General features: G+C 44.7%; 1 protein-coding gene across 2 annotated transcripts in view; it reads left to right on the top strand.

The window, feature by feature from the left end:
• The window catches only part of LOC119166717 (BTB/POZ domain-containing protein 9), a 160,784-nt gene that overhangs the window by 38,721 nt on the left and 105,865 nt on the right, over positions 1–16,198 (top strand). For both annotated transcript variants that reach the window (XM_075882438.1, XM_037418043.2), the window contains 3 exons: positions 1,453–1,582; positions 8,750–8,980; positions 9,118–9,240. In XM_075882438.1, coding sequence (XP_075738553.1) covers positions 1,453–1,582; positions 8,750–8,980; positions 9,118–9,240 — 484 coding nt within the window. The remainder of the gene's footprint in view (positions 1–1,452; positions 1,583–8,749; positions 8,981–9,117; positions 9,241–16,198) is intronic.

A 16,198-nucleotide genomic window follows, 5' to 3' on the forward strand; every position in this document is an offset into this window, starting at 1 on the left:
TACCGTCCGTCAAAGCGCACAACATCACTGTGCAGCGTAGTTTGGTGTTTCCGCCCGTCAGTATGCTTACAGTTTGTGAGCCCTTTTTCTGCAGAGTGGTGTCTATGGGCATCTCGAAGTACACGGCCATTTCATCAGATTTTCCACCTGGGAGAGCAAGTGGTTGTGCTCCTTCCGCAGCCCGATGACGTAACGTTGATAGCTCAACAGCTTATCCCCTAGGCGTTGTGAAGCCGCTGGCACATAGTCGTTCGCCGCCGCATCGAAAATCTGTGCCTGGCCATGAATCGCTGGAGCCATCCACGGCTCACCCGAAACTCGCTTGAAATGTTTATCTTGCGGGCCAGCCTCAGCGCTTCCCTTTGCGCCATCTCCGTTGGCACAGTGTGGCCGCTACTCCTCCACTCCTCAATAAATTTGACAAGCTGCGTCTTTGAGCCGCGAAACGCTCGCTTCTCCTTGCGTGCATTTTCGAGCGAGGCCTTTTTTTTCGCTACCAGTTGCGAATGCAAGACTCGTCGACATCTTGCCTCCTCACAGCAGCTCTGTTCTTCCGCAGCACCTATAATCTTGAGTTTTTCTTTCACGGTGAAAGATTGCCGCCAAAACCCACTAATGGTGCCTCACCAGACAAGGTTGACCAACGATGCAAACTGGCCACACCTGACTCAGAGAAAGATGCTGTCAAGTGGCTGTTGTGACGCTGTTGACGAAATCAAACAAATCACGCAAAAAGTGAATAAACACACTACAGAGCGGATCTGTCTATGGCCTGTGTTGGCTTTTATTGGCTTTGCACAAGTCGATGCCGATGGGGATGCGGACTGCACGGGAGGCCATGCATTGCTGTGAAGCCGACCTCTTCTTCCGGATTATTGGCTGATAACCCGCACTCCTACTTCTCAGGTGATTTTTAAAAATTTTTCCTGCAGGTTATATGCAAGAAATCACGGTACATATATGCACAGATAAAAGTTATGTAAGATGTTGTAGGCCCGTGTGCTCAGATTTGGGTGCACGTTAAAGAACCCCAGGTGGTCTAAATTTCCGGAGCCCTCCACTACGGCGTCTCTCATAATCATATAGTGGTTTTGGGACGTTAAACCCCACATATCAATCAATCAAAAGTTATGTAAGTGGATATGATGAGAGAACACAACGAAAAACAAAACAAAGAGGCTAGTGCTAGTCACACAGCATTTACCTTTGCCTGTAAAGTAGCACTCTGAGAAAACAGTTTTTACGAGGCATTTTTAAATTATGGCCCATAATATTTGCAATTTTTGTATTTGAGCATTTTTATGGGCCTGTTTGGAGTTGGAATTGTGGGTTCGTAACTATATATAAATTTCTCGAAAGGTGTTGCAACAAATAGGAGTTGTTGCTAGAAATTTGTTGTGTACCCTTTGTACTTTCCTTGAAGGCTGTGTGATGTTGTCGTAATGGCTGCAGGGCACTGCTGTATGGTGGCATGCGAGAATCGAAGCAGCAAGAGGTGACGCTGCAAGACACTCCCCTCCGAGCGTTCCAGCTGCTGCTACGATACATCTACACGGGCCAGCTCAGGCTGGCTGGACTGCAGGTATGAAGGAGAGCATTGCCACAGCACCCAAATTTCTTTCGCTTGTGCAAATACTGCTGTTTTCTCTTTTGTTCAATGTCAAACAATAGACCAATCTCCCCAGCTAGTTTCACTAGGCCACCATTGCTGCAGTGCATGCCAGTAGTTGTAGTACTCTGTATGTCAGCTGCCTACAACTGGTGCATTGGCGAGCTGCATTAACGAGCTTCGACAGCCATATTTGGATGAATTGCGATGGTTGGACTCTGTTTGCTGGGATGCTACAACGGCAGCCTGAAGCAAAAAGACTCAGATTTTGCATGTGCTCAAAGGATGTCAAGCGCCGACAGTAATGTGTGCAATAGCCAACAAATTTGGTCAGAGTGGCAACTACCGCGCACTTTCTTGTTTGGCCTGTTTGTGAATGCCGCACGTATAGTGCATCGTGTTTTAGCAGGTCATTATTGCATCATGACAAGCTTGCTGCACAACTGGTGGACCAATTAGTGACGGCAAAACTTCACATAACGCGTGCTTGATTCCCTTGGAGGGGCGAATGCCGCCAGTGGCGACAGGGTTGATGCAACCTGATTTCTGGTCAAAGCAGATATCGCTTAGATATGTTTAAAGATACTTAAACTGATCTCACACCAAAAGCGATGAGGACTGTCACACATATAACGCATGCGAGGCCTGTTATACAAATCAAGGTTGTAACTGCATATTGCGTACAGCTCATGCCGGGGGGTGCATAGCGAGAACTCAGCCGTGCCAGCATTGCAGCCAGCCAGCTTCACTGCCAGGATTTTGCTTTTCCTTTCAATGTGTGACATTATCGATAACGCAATGTAAAATGGCAACAGTGGCAGGAAATCTTAGCTTCTAGTATGAGCATAATAAATATTGTATAAAGTATTGTATGGGGGTATTAACAAGTGGTTGCCTTTTTTTCCCTTTCTTAACCCTTCTGCCACCTTGCGGGTTTCCTCAGAACTGATTTGCAATATTTGTGTGCATGTGCTTCAAGTTGTCGATAAATTTGCCCTAGTGCTGTCAATTGTATGCTTCCTGGTTAGCTCAATTGGTAGAGCAACCACACCAGAGAGGCATTGGTCCCGTGTTCGAAACCTGGACCAGGACGAATTCTACGGCAACAAGGAGGCTCTTTTTTCTGAGAAATTCGTAAGGATTTCCTTGAGGCTTCGTGCTACAAACGGCTGGTTGTCTTCTTTCCCTTTCTTAACCCTTTTTCCACCTTGCGGCTTTCTGCAGCACTACATATTAACTTAAAGGGGACGTGGCAATTAAAATTATCTTTGTTATTAATGAAGCCAAAGGATTTAAATTCAGCATGCAGATGTCATTTGTTGTGCTGATATCATAACTGAAATCGGTTTTGAGCTATCTAATATAACTTTTGAGTTGCAACACTTGATAGGCTCTCATTGTCATTCCAAAATTAATTAGCTAATTAGACACAAGTTCATCAAAATTTTTGCATAAGGATATTCACAAAGGTCCATTTTGTGTCGTAATGCTATTGGTTTATTTTTAATATATAAATAAACACATTAAAATTTTTTTTTTAATGTTCTGGACATATTGTCTTACAAACAACTTTTACAAAAAGCCAATTACAAAAGTCTGTATGATGTGAACACAAATATGGACAGCTTTCTGGCACTCACCAATGTCTCAAAATCTAAGTGCAGAAAACGGAATGGCTATAGCTTAATTTACTGTGAAATGGCAGAGGGATGACCGACAACAAGTGCTCAAAAAATGAAAGCTGAGAAAATGGAGCTCAAAGAAATTGGAGCTAGAAGCTGATATAATGGAAGTCGGAAAGAAGCTGGCTTTATTTTTTATCGGAGAAATGCAGTATTGATTCTGTCTTGAGCTCCACTCTGTCCTCTTTATGATGATGCCACTATGGTGGCACTGTACCAAGAGAAAGCTCCAAATTTGAATTTTTTTATGCCCAATTTTCACATAGCTTTTGATGACAGCCCACCAGTAAAATGCTTGTTTCTCAACTTCTACTACTTATTTTGGTCTAAAATCACACTATGATGTAAAACATGATCTCGGGATTACAGAAAAAAGTTAATTGAAAAGCTGAACATTTTGACCAAATTTACTATTCCCATTGCCACGTCCCCCCTTAACATATAGTACTCTGGAGCTTCGAGATTCTGAGCTTAGCGACAATACCGCCGCTGAGCCGGTTGGCACTGGTATTGTCACCAGCGGAAGTGTTCTACTGCTTATCTGCCGCATTCATGCATTGCCAAATCTCTGACTCGTCCATTCCTTGCGTAGCAAGTAATTTTTTGCCCTTCGCGAGGTTTTCTTGATGTAAAAGTAAAACCTATGCAAACGACATGAGCAGCTAGTCAGTGGAAGCACCTCCTGCATGCTTCACGGCGACCGTTTCATCTTCATTCATGTATAAAGAGTTACTGTGATCGACGTCCAGCGTTGACAACACATGGTACATGGTAAGTGCTGCTTCAACAACAACAAAAACTTGAAAGATTTTTTCTTCATTCTTGCCGCTTTTTTCCACAGTTTTTGTAGTCGTGGGGAGCTCTGTGCAGTTTGGACAAGTTATTTTCCGGATACTGTAGCTTTTGTGCCGACATCCATTGAAGAATTCTTGCTCTCATGATGACAAGAACACGATTGCTTTTTTTGTGTGTGTGTGACTCATATTTTTCTGTGAAGCGACGATGAAATGACCTGGCCACACATGAGCAGAATCTAATGCTTGTTTCTTTTTCTCTCAAGACTTTACCTGAAGTAAAATAACATACATTGAAGGTAAGGACACAGTTTTCCATGACATTGAATTGTCTTCTGTGCTGAGGATTGGTGTAATTGCCATAATACTTGAAGCACACATCAAGCAGCCACGCCCTGCGAACAACAACTAAGATGGCGACAGTGCGGGTTTCGGAACCTTGCGCATGCACAGATCGTTTGGTGAGATCGGTCTGTTGGTAAAATGGTGAATCTTCATTTTAAAGGGACACTAAATACAACTATTAAGTCGACTTTGATTGTCCAAATAGCGGTTCAGAAACGGTCGTAGTGTTACTTTTGGGCCAAGGAAGGGCCTATTTTAAAATAAAATCAAGTTTTAATGGTCCGCATTGGGTTAGCGCACTTCAAATTACTCGCCTCAAGAAGTAGACCAACCGGACCAATTCACGTCACTGTTGCCGTGCACAACGTTGCCCAGCTTTACTGTGCTAGTAGCAGCAGACCGAAAGCATCGGGAGCCACAGCAGCAACAACGGCCATTGATCGATTTCCCGCCATTAGCTTCGACATGGCAGACTCTTTTGTTTCAACTGCGCCCCGCTAGATGGCATTGCCTGTCCCGTGTAACCACACGAAAATTGAATTTTCGAACCACTCATGGCATTCTCCATAGTAATGTCCAGTGGTTCTTTTTTCCATGAATCAAACATGAAACGAACAAGCAGAATTTTATTGCGTCTCCTAAAGGTGCTTTATTTAGTGCAGTTAAATTGGTTACTAGTAAATAATTGTAGGTGGTCCTTCTGATGTCATCGGGATCATTTTGAAAATGTCCTACTGTGACGCTTGTGTTCTTGTGCATTTACCTTAATTTTTTGGTAAGTAAGGCACTGTTGTTGATAATAATGTCATTTTACATGTTATCATACATTGAGCTTTTATTCTGACGTAAGTTGTTGTTTGACTTTAGTGTCCCTTTAAGACAAGGCACACACACGCACAGGAAATAACAAAGAAGAAGCCGAGGACATCGGCACTTTTAAATACGAGCGTGGAACGTAGACAAGGATTAAGACAATGACGAGCACGTTCATGTCTCAATCCATGTTATGCGCTGTATTTCAAGCAGTCGTGGATTATCAACTCGTCCGATCAGCCATTTTCATGAACACTGTGTTGTCAATTCCTTGTTAATTCTCTTGTGTTTGTGTGTGTGCACTGTCTTCAGATGAATTGGTATTGAACAATTTCAAAGTGAATTCTAACCGTAGAAGGGTGCCAGTTGATGTTACACTTAAAGGTTTCCCATACTTGGCTCATGGTTTAAACTGGATAATATGCTACTGAACTTTTGCGCACACTTACCGGCAAAGCATGTCTTCACATCAGAGCAGATTTTTCTCGAATATCGACAAGTGGCCACATTCTGCAGCAAAAGCATCTTTTGAAACGAGTTATGTGCAGCAAAGATACCTCATTCATTTTGTCATACTTTTGTAGTGAGCGTCGAGAAAGTGTGCGTCAGTGGAATTGTGAGTGATTAAATAGCCTACGCCAAATAGCCGCTCTGTAAATTGACTTAATGCGAATGTAGAAACTGAGGAATGGGAGAGGGCGAAAACACAACTCGCTGCCAGCAGAGCTCTCACATTGCAAGTTACGTGCATGAGATGTGACGGGCTTGGGTCTGTGATATTTTCAGTCTGAAAATTTCAGTGGGGCAAAATGGGAAGTGAATTTCTAACAGCCTATCCTTCCACTTGATTGCACGTACCGTATTTACTCGATTCTACCGCGCCCTCGATTGTAACGCGCACCCGGTTTCGACGACGAAAAAAAAAGAAAAAAGTAAGACATCGATTGCAACGCGCACCCATTTTTCTCGTTGGCCCGCAGGATCACACTACTCGAAAGAACGACTCCTTTCGGGAGCGTCTTCCATTTAAATATGAGGTACGGGGGAAGCTTGTGCCCGTCTGACGTGTAACAGAGCATTGCCGTCACTGTAGTTTTACCGTGGACCGATGTCAGCACGCGAACTGGCTTCGCCCCCTTGTTCTCGACGGTTGTGGTGCTAGGCATGTCCAAGCAAAGAGGCGTCTGATCGGCATTCCTGATTTGCCCAAGCAGATAGCCGTTGTTTTGCCGCAAGTTTAGGAAGAACCTCTGAAAACTGTGAAGCTCTTCATCATACTCCTCTCGAAACTTTTCGCATATGCCCGTTCGCCTTCGGAGGGAAAAGCTTTTCCTCTTCATAAAGTTAGTTAGCCAGCACCTGCTCGCTTTAAACTGGCTCCGCATTAGTACCTTTTCTATTCTTAGGCTAACTGCATAGCCCGCACTTGGAGCAGTTCTGTCGTCACGGGCCGCTGTGCCGTTCGCTGCTCAAGCACATACTCACCGAGCAGCTCTTCAATTTGTGGAAACCGACCCTGCTGTGGTCCACTGAAGCCTTTGCGTGAAGCTTTGCTGTCGACAATCTTCTGCTTTTGTTTCCGCCATTCCCGCACGCCCGTTTCGGGAACTCCGAACGACCGCGATGCGGCCCATTTACGTCCGTTTCTACACACGTGATGACTTCTTTTAAAAGCGGCATCGTGGTGCACTCCAGTTTTTGGAGTCGGTCCTTCCATGCCGTCGACTCTAATGCACTACAAGATGACGAACTCCTCAGAACACGTACGAAGTGCCGCACATAGAAAACATATTGGCAGAAATGGCCGACGCACGTTGGGGGCGGCCATTTTGGAAATGCCGATGGCAACAGAATGACCGTATTCAGTTTTTTTTTTCGTACTCGATTCTAACGCGCATGCAATTTATGAACTAGCTTAACCGGAAAAAAGGTGCACGTTAGATTCGAGTAGTTACGGTATGTCTTTTTCAGATGCATCTGTCACTGCTAGGCAATTTCATAAACCTAATTCGTTTTCATTAACAGATGGCACACCTAATTCTGTTTTAATAACAGATTTATATTGTCTTCAATTGCGGGCAATTTAATTTTGCTCCAGCTTTGACTTTGTACTAAATGTTTTCCTCTTCTTTGTAACTATTTTTGCTTGGGACACATTATTCGTACTTAACTGTATGCTGTTTCATTCTACGTAATCTTCGACCTTGTACACAATGTATTTTTCCCCAACGCTTGAAATGTCATTCCTGTTTTAATAAAGGCTTCTCATCAGGGGGCTTCCAGTGCTTTTTCGATAAGTAAATAACTAAGCTTGTGCAAATATTCAAGTACTTTGCATATTCGAACAATTATTTTGACATTATATGCGAATTTCCTTCTATTCAAATTTAAATTATTTGACATATTGAGTTATTAAAGTGAATGAATAGGTGTGTATTCATCTACATGTAACCTTTGTGTAAACGCGGTTTCGTGTCCTTCTTGTCTCTGTGTCGTAGTTTTGTTCTCGCGTTATAACTATCGTCATGCCATACCAACTAGCCCAAGCTGCCACACTTCACTGCAGTGGATGGGTGGAGTGCTGTATCGGGAGTAGAGTTTTCAAGGGAATATCCGTGCTGCCGGGAAGCCCCACTTTAAAGTTAAATGACCGTTTTACCGTCACATCGATTCTTACTTTTTTTAATTTGAAAAGATATATATTGTGCGCATCACCCTTGCTTTTGGGTGCTTGAGCGCACGAGCTGATGCGCGCACAGGGAACGTCCGCTTTGGCAGTTGAGCTTGAACCTGCAGTCAGTAAAGGTCATGTTGCTTACGCTGCCTCTGTCTGCTTTCTGAGAGGTTCAGCCAACCTTTAGCCCTGAGCCTCCGATTTCCTCGCGTCTTGGCCGGAAAAGGTGGGCACGGTCAGCGGCGTCATGAAGATCATGGTCGCGGACTGCTTCAATGTCTGTGGCCCAGGGGCAGGGTTCTTCCTGTTGGGTGCCAAATGTAAGGGGTTTCGAGGCTGCTCGACCCAGAGCCCCACAGGGCAGACTCTGAGCCAGACCAGGAACCTTTTTTATTGACTGGAACCAGGGCCGCAGCTGCCCGCTGCCACGTGCCACGACCACACACGTGATCGTCGTCCTTCTCTCTTTTGTGTAATCGGTAGGCTTGCGGCCGCCGCTCTTATAATATATATATATATATATGAGTATAAATAACTTTACAACATAACATACCTTACGGTTTATCACTTGCACTCTACTAAATGACAAATCCTGCCACTATTTAAAGTTGATTCCACTTCCTTTGAGCTAACAGAATGACATTTGCACATGCCGTGATCCATATAATAAAAATATATTGTGCTGGTTAGCTGGGTCATGACAAGTATGCTCATTTTTTTATATGTGATATTTATACTATTCAAATTCGATTTTAAATTGTTTGACAAAATTATTGTTTGCATTGAACCAAATATTCACTATTTTCACGAGGCTCATAAATACCATTTTCAGGAATGTGTGGTGCTAGAGGTGCTGGAGCTAGCACACCAGTACGGCTTCCTGGAACTGGAGTCCGGTGTGTCGGCCTATCTAGAGCGGGTGCTGGGTGTGCGCAACGTGTGCCGCATCTACGACCGTGCCTGCCTCTACCAACTCTCACCACTGGCACGAGCGTGCCAGCGATTCGCCGACCGCCATGCACCCGCCATCCTACTGAGTGATTCGTTTCGCCAGCTCTCACCGGTCAGTTAAAAGATTTTCACAAAGTTGTCGATATTTCGTGCCTCGCCTAGTTGTGAATATGTGTAGGTGTGTCGTACACACATGGTTGGTCACTGCTGTGGTTGCTGCTGACCACTGGCGTTCTCTTCTTTACACAGTCAGTTCTGGAGGAGATGATTGGGCGAGACTCCTTCTTTGCACCTGAGGTGGACATCTTCCGAGCAGTCTGTGCATGGGCCAGGCACAACCCCACCGTCGATCCTCGGCAAATTTTGGACAAGGTACGTCCATAGCCTTGGCCATTTCCTTTCTTTCTTCTCGTGCCACTTACAGTGGACTCCCAATAAACGAAACTCGCTTAAACGGAATCGCCTCATTAATGGAACTAATCGGGCTCATATCGCTCGATTTCTATGTGTTGTGCCGTAAAATTCATCGGTTAATCGAAACAGTGCTTATTGGTCACCTACGGTTAACCGGCACAAACTCTAAACACAGCATAAGCTCGCTCAAGCCAAAAGTAGTCTCACAACCATGGCAACAGCTCAAGACAAGCCAATCCAGTAGCCATTCTCGCTTGTGTTGGCTGTCGGAGCCTAGTCGGCAAGTCAGATGTGTTTGAGTACACTCTAGTTGTGTCTTAGGCCTCTTTTGTGCGGCTAAGTGCGGTGGATCCCTGTGCTTTTCAGCCCAATGGAAAGGAAACGGTCGCACCATGCACTCTCGCTTGAAAAAAAGCTGCGAATTCTTCAGGAGCTCAATGGAAGTGGCCTGCGCAAGACGGAGGTGGCGGAAAAATACATCATCCCGAAATCGACGCTGTCGCGGATCTGCAAAGACAGAGAAACGATTGAAGGCGCTGTAAAGGACGGGACCTTTAGATTTAAACGGATGCTGATGCAGACGAGGCCTTATGAACAACTAGAAAGAGTTCTTTTTCTGTGGTTCAAGCGTGCACGGAGTTCCACTTTGCCCATAAGCAGGCCAATTCTAGAGCAGAAAGCTCGAGAGATCACCATGCAAATGGGTGTTGAGAACTTCGTCCTATGCGACGGGTGGCTCAGCCGCTTCAAATCATGCCATGGCCTAGTCTTCAAAGCAATCTTGAGCGAGAGTGATGCAGTCAACAGGGACATTTGCACCGACTGGCAACAGTGGCGGCTTAAAGAAATTTTGATGAGCTTTGAGTCACGAGACATCTTAATCGTCGACGAGATGAGCCTTTTTTATAAGGCACTTTCATCAAAGACTCTCACCTTCAAAGGTGAAGCCTGTAGTGAAGTAAAACACAGTAAAGATCGCATCACTGTTCTGGTGGGTGCAAACATGGCAGGAGATGAGAAATTAAAGCCATTGGTAATAGAAAAAACAAGGCACCCATGTTGTTTCAAAGTTGTTCAACACCTTCCTGTTCCGTACCGTGCGAACGGAAGAGCGTGGATGACCATGGCCATTTTTGAAATCTGGCTACGGGAGGAAAACGCAAGATTTACAAGGCAAGGCAGGAAGGTTGTCTTCATCGTGGATAATTGCCCAGCCCACAGTCAGGTTGAAACTCTCCAAGCCATCACTCTGGAGTTCTTGCCAGCCAATGCAACGGCAGTGGTCCAGCCGATGGATGAAGGGGTTTTTCAAAACATTAAACTTCATTACCGCAGACTATTGCTCCATCGAATGCTGCTTTGTGCAGACAGTGGGAAATGCTACAGCATAGATTTATTGGCAGCCATCCACATTTTAGCACGTGCCTGGGAGCAAGTGAAGGCAACAACAATACACAGATTCTGTCATCATGCTAGCTTTCAAGTGCAAGAGGCAGCACCTGATGAAGGAAGCCTTGCTGATGCCGACATTGAGGCAGTATTCAGTGAGGTCGTGCTCTCTGCCCCTTTCACGCTGTAGGACTACAAATCAATTGATGAAACTGTTCGTGCCTGTCATGAGGAGACTGTCGAGGAAATGATTGCCGGAGTACAAGATGAGGATCAACCTTCCAGCGATGAATGTGATGACAATATTGCCAGTGCAGTAGAGCCACCAGACCAATCAGCTAAAGAGACTATTGAATTTTACAACTCAAGCTTGCCAAAGAAACCACCCTTCACTCCTTTTTTTTCTCCTACTCATCCTATGAGTAAGGTGAGGTTTGTGCAATTTGAATAAAGGTTTTGGTGCACTAAATAAGTGTACTTTGCTTAAATGAAACTTCTGATAAATAGAACAGTTTTATGGTCCCCTTTGAGTTCCATTTAAGAGGAGTCGACTGTAGTTGGTTTTGGCGTCTCAGCACACTATCTGGAGGCAGATACGTGCAAAGCTTTAGTGCGCATATTGTGGACACCCTTTGCTAAGGTTATTGAGTCTCATGTGTGTTTTAGCTTCCCCACTGTTCAGAAAACAGCGATCCTATTGCCATGTTTACTTTATTCTAAGCTAGCCCTGATTTTAACCCAACCTTCTAAAACTTCAAGCCAAACAAAAAAAAAAAAGCCTGCCTTGAATCTGGAGAATCACAAAAAAGTGCAAGAGATCAGGACGTTTCCACTGCGGATCAACACTGTGTCAACGTTGGTGGCACAAAAGTGGCTATTTTGAAAGTTTTGGCACCTCACAACTAGCCAGACTGCTTGTGAAGTCATCAAAACAGGCCTTCACAGGTGTACATCACAATGTGACGTCACCAGCGAACATGCAAAGCAACGGTTGCCCAAACATCCCGCTGGTGGCTGAGCATGGTACAGTTGTTGTACGGTGCTTGGCGCAAGTTTTGTTTTCTATCTTACAAGAGAAAAATCATTTGTGGTATATGTAGTATGTGTCAGAGAACATCTAGGTGTGTGGTAAAGTGCGCAATGAAATATTTGCCACCCTGGCTAGCTTTTAAGTGAACATGTGCGAGGAACAGCGGCATCGCCTTTGAAAATGTGCAGTGTTTATTGTGGTGTGCTGCCTGGGTAGAAAGGCATCGACATTGTTGGTTCTCTTTTACTGACAGTGAAACTGAGAATATTTTGTGTGCGTGTGAACATAGAAGTGTCGCAGCTTGGGCTAGTTGGTATGGCATGACGATAGTTATAGCGAAAGAACAAAACGACGACACAGAGACAAGAAGGATGCTCGTGTCCTTCTTGTCTTTGTGTCGTCGTTTTGTTCTCGCGCTATAACTATCGTCTGTGTGAACAAACGATACATCTTGTTTGCAAAAACATCGACAATCATTGTAGACCGGTGGCAGTAACCGGTTGTCAGTGGAACTTCATGACTCTAAATTTTAGTCAAGGTAAAAATGCATTTGACGCAATCATTTGCGAGCGGGTACATTTCAGCGTTCTTGCTGCATGCAGGAAAAAAAAAGTGCGTATCTTCAGGTTGGAAGATACAACTATGCGCGAGCTATAAGCATGTTGTAGCATTGCCGAATCTGCGTATATGCTTCACCACGGCAAATACGCAAACCCAATAAAGGTTTATCGGAGACCTGGTACGTATTAATGGAAACAGTGAAGATTCTTATTTCTCATATACTTCGCACCTTTACGACTCAATCTTTATGATGTGACAATGCGCAATACAAGTTTGTGTGTATCAGGTCTAAAGGAGCAAAACAAGTATGCAAATACATTGTAGGCATCAGATGCAGCAAGGTAAATGCACAAAAGATTATGTATAAATGCGCATAAATTTTCAATAGCTTAAGAGAATCGCCACTGGCTAGAACTTGGCCTTAATTATCACAGCGATTTGTTACCCTCAGCCAAGTGCATGTGTAAAAGTGTGTCCTTGTTTGTTTTTTTAAATTCATCTCTGATCAGAATTTGGATCAGTGGTGAAGGGAATATCATTAGCGACCCCGTGCACGGCAGATCAGAACGATCCTGCCACCAATGCTGTACCTCATTTAAAACTGGATAAGACATGCGCGACGTAAATTGAGTACAGTCAAACCTCAATATATCGAACTCGGATATATCGAATTATTGCCTATATCGAACGGTTCCTATATCACGCGGGAAATCGCATGCATTATTGATTTTTTATTTCGAACAAAGTTTGACATATAATGGATATATCGAACTCAACCACCCCAAACCGCCCGTGCTCCATTGACAGGCGGCGAGCTTTCCCGCAACTCTCGAAAGTAGCGGTAGAGCGGCTGGCATTTACGAATGCTGCACACATCGATGGCGCCGAGAGCGCCACATTAACGTAGCGGCGTACGCGCGCCGCAGCCTTGCGGTAGAGGTTCTTGAATGAGGAATGTGTAAAGAAAAGCACGGAGCTGTTATTTTCTTTCAATACGAAGGCACCGACACGGCTTCGCGCGGGGGAAGAGGGTGTAGGAGGTAAAGATTGAGGAGGAAAGTATAGGAGGGAAAGGACGCGGACGACTGTCTCGGACGCGGCCCGCGCTGCCGCCGGGAAAGGGAAAGCAGTCAGGCGAGCCGGCATGGGCACGCCATGTGCGCGCTTTACACCCGGACTCACGCCGCAGCCTTGCAGCTTGCAGTCGTTGCAGTCTCTATGGTGTCAACGGCACACTGCGCACTTGTTGCAAGCTCCTCCCCCGTAGCATCGGCAGGCATCGGTTGTTGTGCTCGCAGTGTTCGTGCATTCGGAGTTAGGCCAGTCGCACGCTGTGCGACAGGCCTAACTCCTAACAGCGGAGCTCACGGCGGAGCTCACGGCGGAGCTCACGGCGGAGCTCACGAACGTGGAGATTGTCGCCGAAGCTACTGCTGAGCAGCCAAATGAAGACTTCCGCAAGCGCTGATGATGCCCTGCTCCCGACATCAGCTGCCTTGGCCCTTGTGCGCCGCCACTGAGGCGCGGTTGAAGGCACCGGCCTATCACTTATGGATCGCCTGGACTATATTGAGAACGCAGTCGTCAAACACCCCATGGCCAACAAAAAGCAGGCTACTCTTTTTCAATATTTTAAACCAACACAATAAATACTATGTTTGAATCTTCAAGTGAGTACTGCACCACGCTTGAATGGTTCGTTGGTCGTTTTCAGCAAGCTGTTGACGCATTTTTTTCGTGATTTTTTTATATCGAATTCTGGATATAACGAACTATTTCGTGATCGCCGCGCCGTTCGATATATCGAGGTTCGACTGTATGTTGACTTCCATTCCGTGCAAATATTTCTTAATAGCGCCAGTCACCACAGCATGCAGAACATTCACTTTCGAACAAGAATGATTTTTTTATGGCTGTCATCTACAATGTGCAAATTTCTACATGTTAGCCAAACAGAATCATGCACCATAGGCAGTGACCTATCCTTTTAAAAGCTGTGACATTAAAAAATAGCAGTGCAGATATTTCTGCCGAAGGAATTCTGACACACGCTGCTCTGCTATGCAGAAAGATCTCACCGGTGGAACTTTCTTGCCAACCAGCACTGGTTCCGAGGGAAGGGATGATCTGCGGGGTGCTTGCAGTGATGTTAGAACCTTTACAAACAAGGAGAAGTCTATTAGTATGGTAGCCTAGCGCCAAGCTTGTGTCAATATGGTAGGTGTGCTACGGGAAATTTGGCTATAATGTGTCGGGGTGCTGACACCCTCTGTAAGGTTGTTTGTGCTGCGTGCTGCACGTGTCTCGCGCAGAAGTCGTATTTTGGGGTCACAACTATTGAGCGGTAGGTGGCGTTGTGGTTGCGAGAGTTGACCACCACTATCATTATCACCATGGTTAGAAAAACGTTAGCACCGGCGGTGACCCTTGGCAGCAGGCAAGCCTCGGTGGCGGCAGAGAGAGTTTAGCGAGTCTCTTCGGCTGGTGGTGTTTGGCGCGAACGGTTGTCTCTCGCAGTGGGACACCCAGAGCACGGCACCACGGGCCATCTGCCGGGGGCGCTCGTACCGAGTCACGCATTGGCGACACCGCCTTGTTTGTTATGTTGTTGTTGAGTGTTGTTTAATAATGCGTAAGGATGTCTTAGCATGTTGATCACGATTGATGTTATAATAGTTTGGCTGACGATATCGCCATTTTTAGAATAGTTAAATAAACATGGAAGTTTGGTTTGTTCCAATCGCGTCTGCTGTGTCCGTTCACTCCAGGAGCGTAGTGAAGATTACCACCTTTGGACCCCACAAATGTGGTGATTCCACTCGTGCGCCGTCCTGATGATTAAGGGGGGACGAGATTCTTAAAATAACAGAAAATTGTAAAAAATGCTGACTTGTGATAATTGCAATTGGAGGTATTTATAGTCGAAAGTATGTTTTGGTAAAACTTTATATTATGGCAAAGTACTATTTCGTTTTGTTAACAGCTCAATATGTGAAATTTTAGATGTTTTTAAAACTGAAAACATCATTTTTCTGGCATTGTTATTTTTGTGAAGTGAATCTGCCTGACGGTAGTTTTGAGCAAGTTTTCATGAAGATATCTAAACAAACTTGATACCATTATTTTCTGCAGCACTTTAACTACAGGCTAAAGCTTTTCTTTTTCTCTCAACCTTGATAGAATCTTAAATATATGATAAATACCAGCTAATTACTGGAAGCTCATTTTTACCCTACAAGTTTAAAAATTATTTCTGATAAAAGAAATAGCAGTTCTGACATCTAGTTTGCTTTAGCCTGTGGGACGAACCTTTCAGAGTAAACGCATAGTTTAGGAAACTAACTTTTTTATTGCAAGTTAGCATTACAACCCGTAAGAAAATATTTAATTATAACGAGGAAATGTGTAGTTACTTTACTTAAATGAGATACATGAAATCTGTTTCCAGATTTGAAATTTCTATGTAACGACACTCATGCATGATAATTTTCATGACATGCGATAATAAATAAAAAATTTTTTTTAAGGCCCTCGTCCCCACTTAATTAAAATTACACAATACTGTGCTAAAGTTGGGTTTGGGAGCATCTATCACCCGCAGTAGCCACACCGACGTGTCAAAACATAAGCATCTTATTCTCGGGTTCACCAAAGTCACAATCACATACCTATAAATACTCCGCTGAACGTCTCGCGTGCATGTCAGGTAATGACAATGCTTGGTGCTGACACAACTTCTGCTTGTCGGCTCAACGGCAAAATGCACTCTTTCCTGCAGCTAGGGGTTCGTGCTGTCTATGTTAATTGATAGTGCGTAGCTGTGGTGGTAACTCACCGACGGACGTCGTTCATTCGAGGAACGCTGCTGATCAGTGGCGTTAACCTTTTTTTTTTAGCAAAGTAGCCATGACGCTGCGGAAAAGCCGTGAATTTCAT

Source organism: Rhipicephalus microplus, unplaced genomic scaffold, assembly GCF_043290135.1.
Source record: "Rhipicephalus microplus isolate Deutch F79 unplaced genomic scaffold, USDA_Rmic scaffold_12, whole genome shotgun sequence".
Lineage (NCBI taxonomy): Eukaryota > Metazoa > Arthropoda > Arachnida > Ixodida > Ixodidae > Rhipicephalus > Rhipicephalus microplus.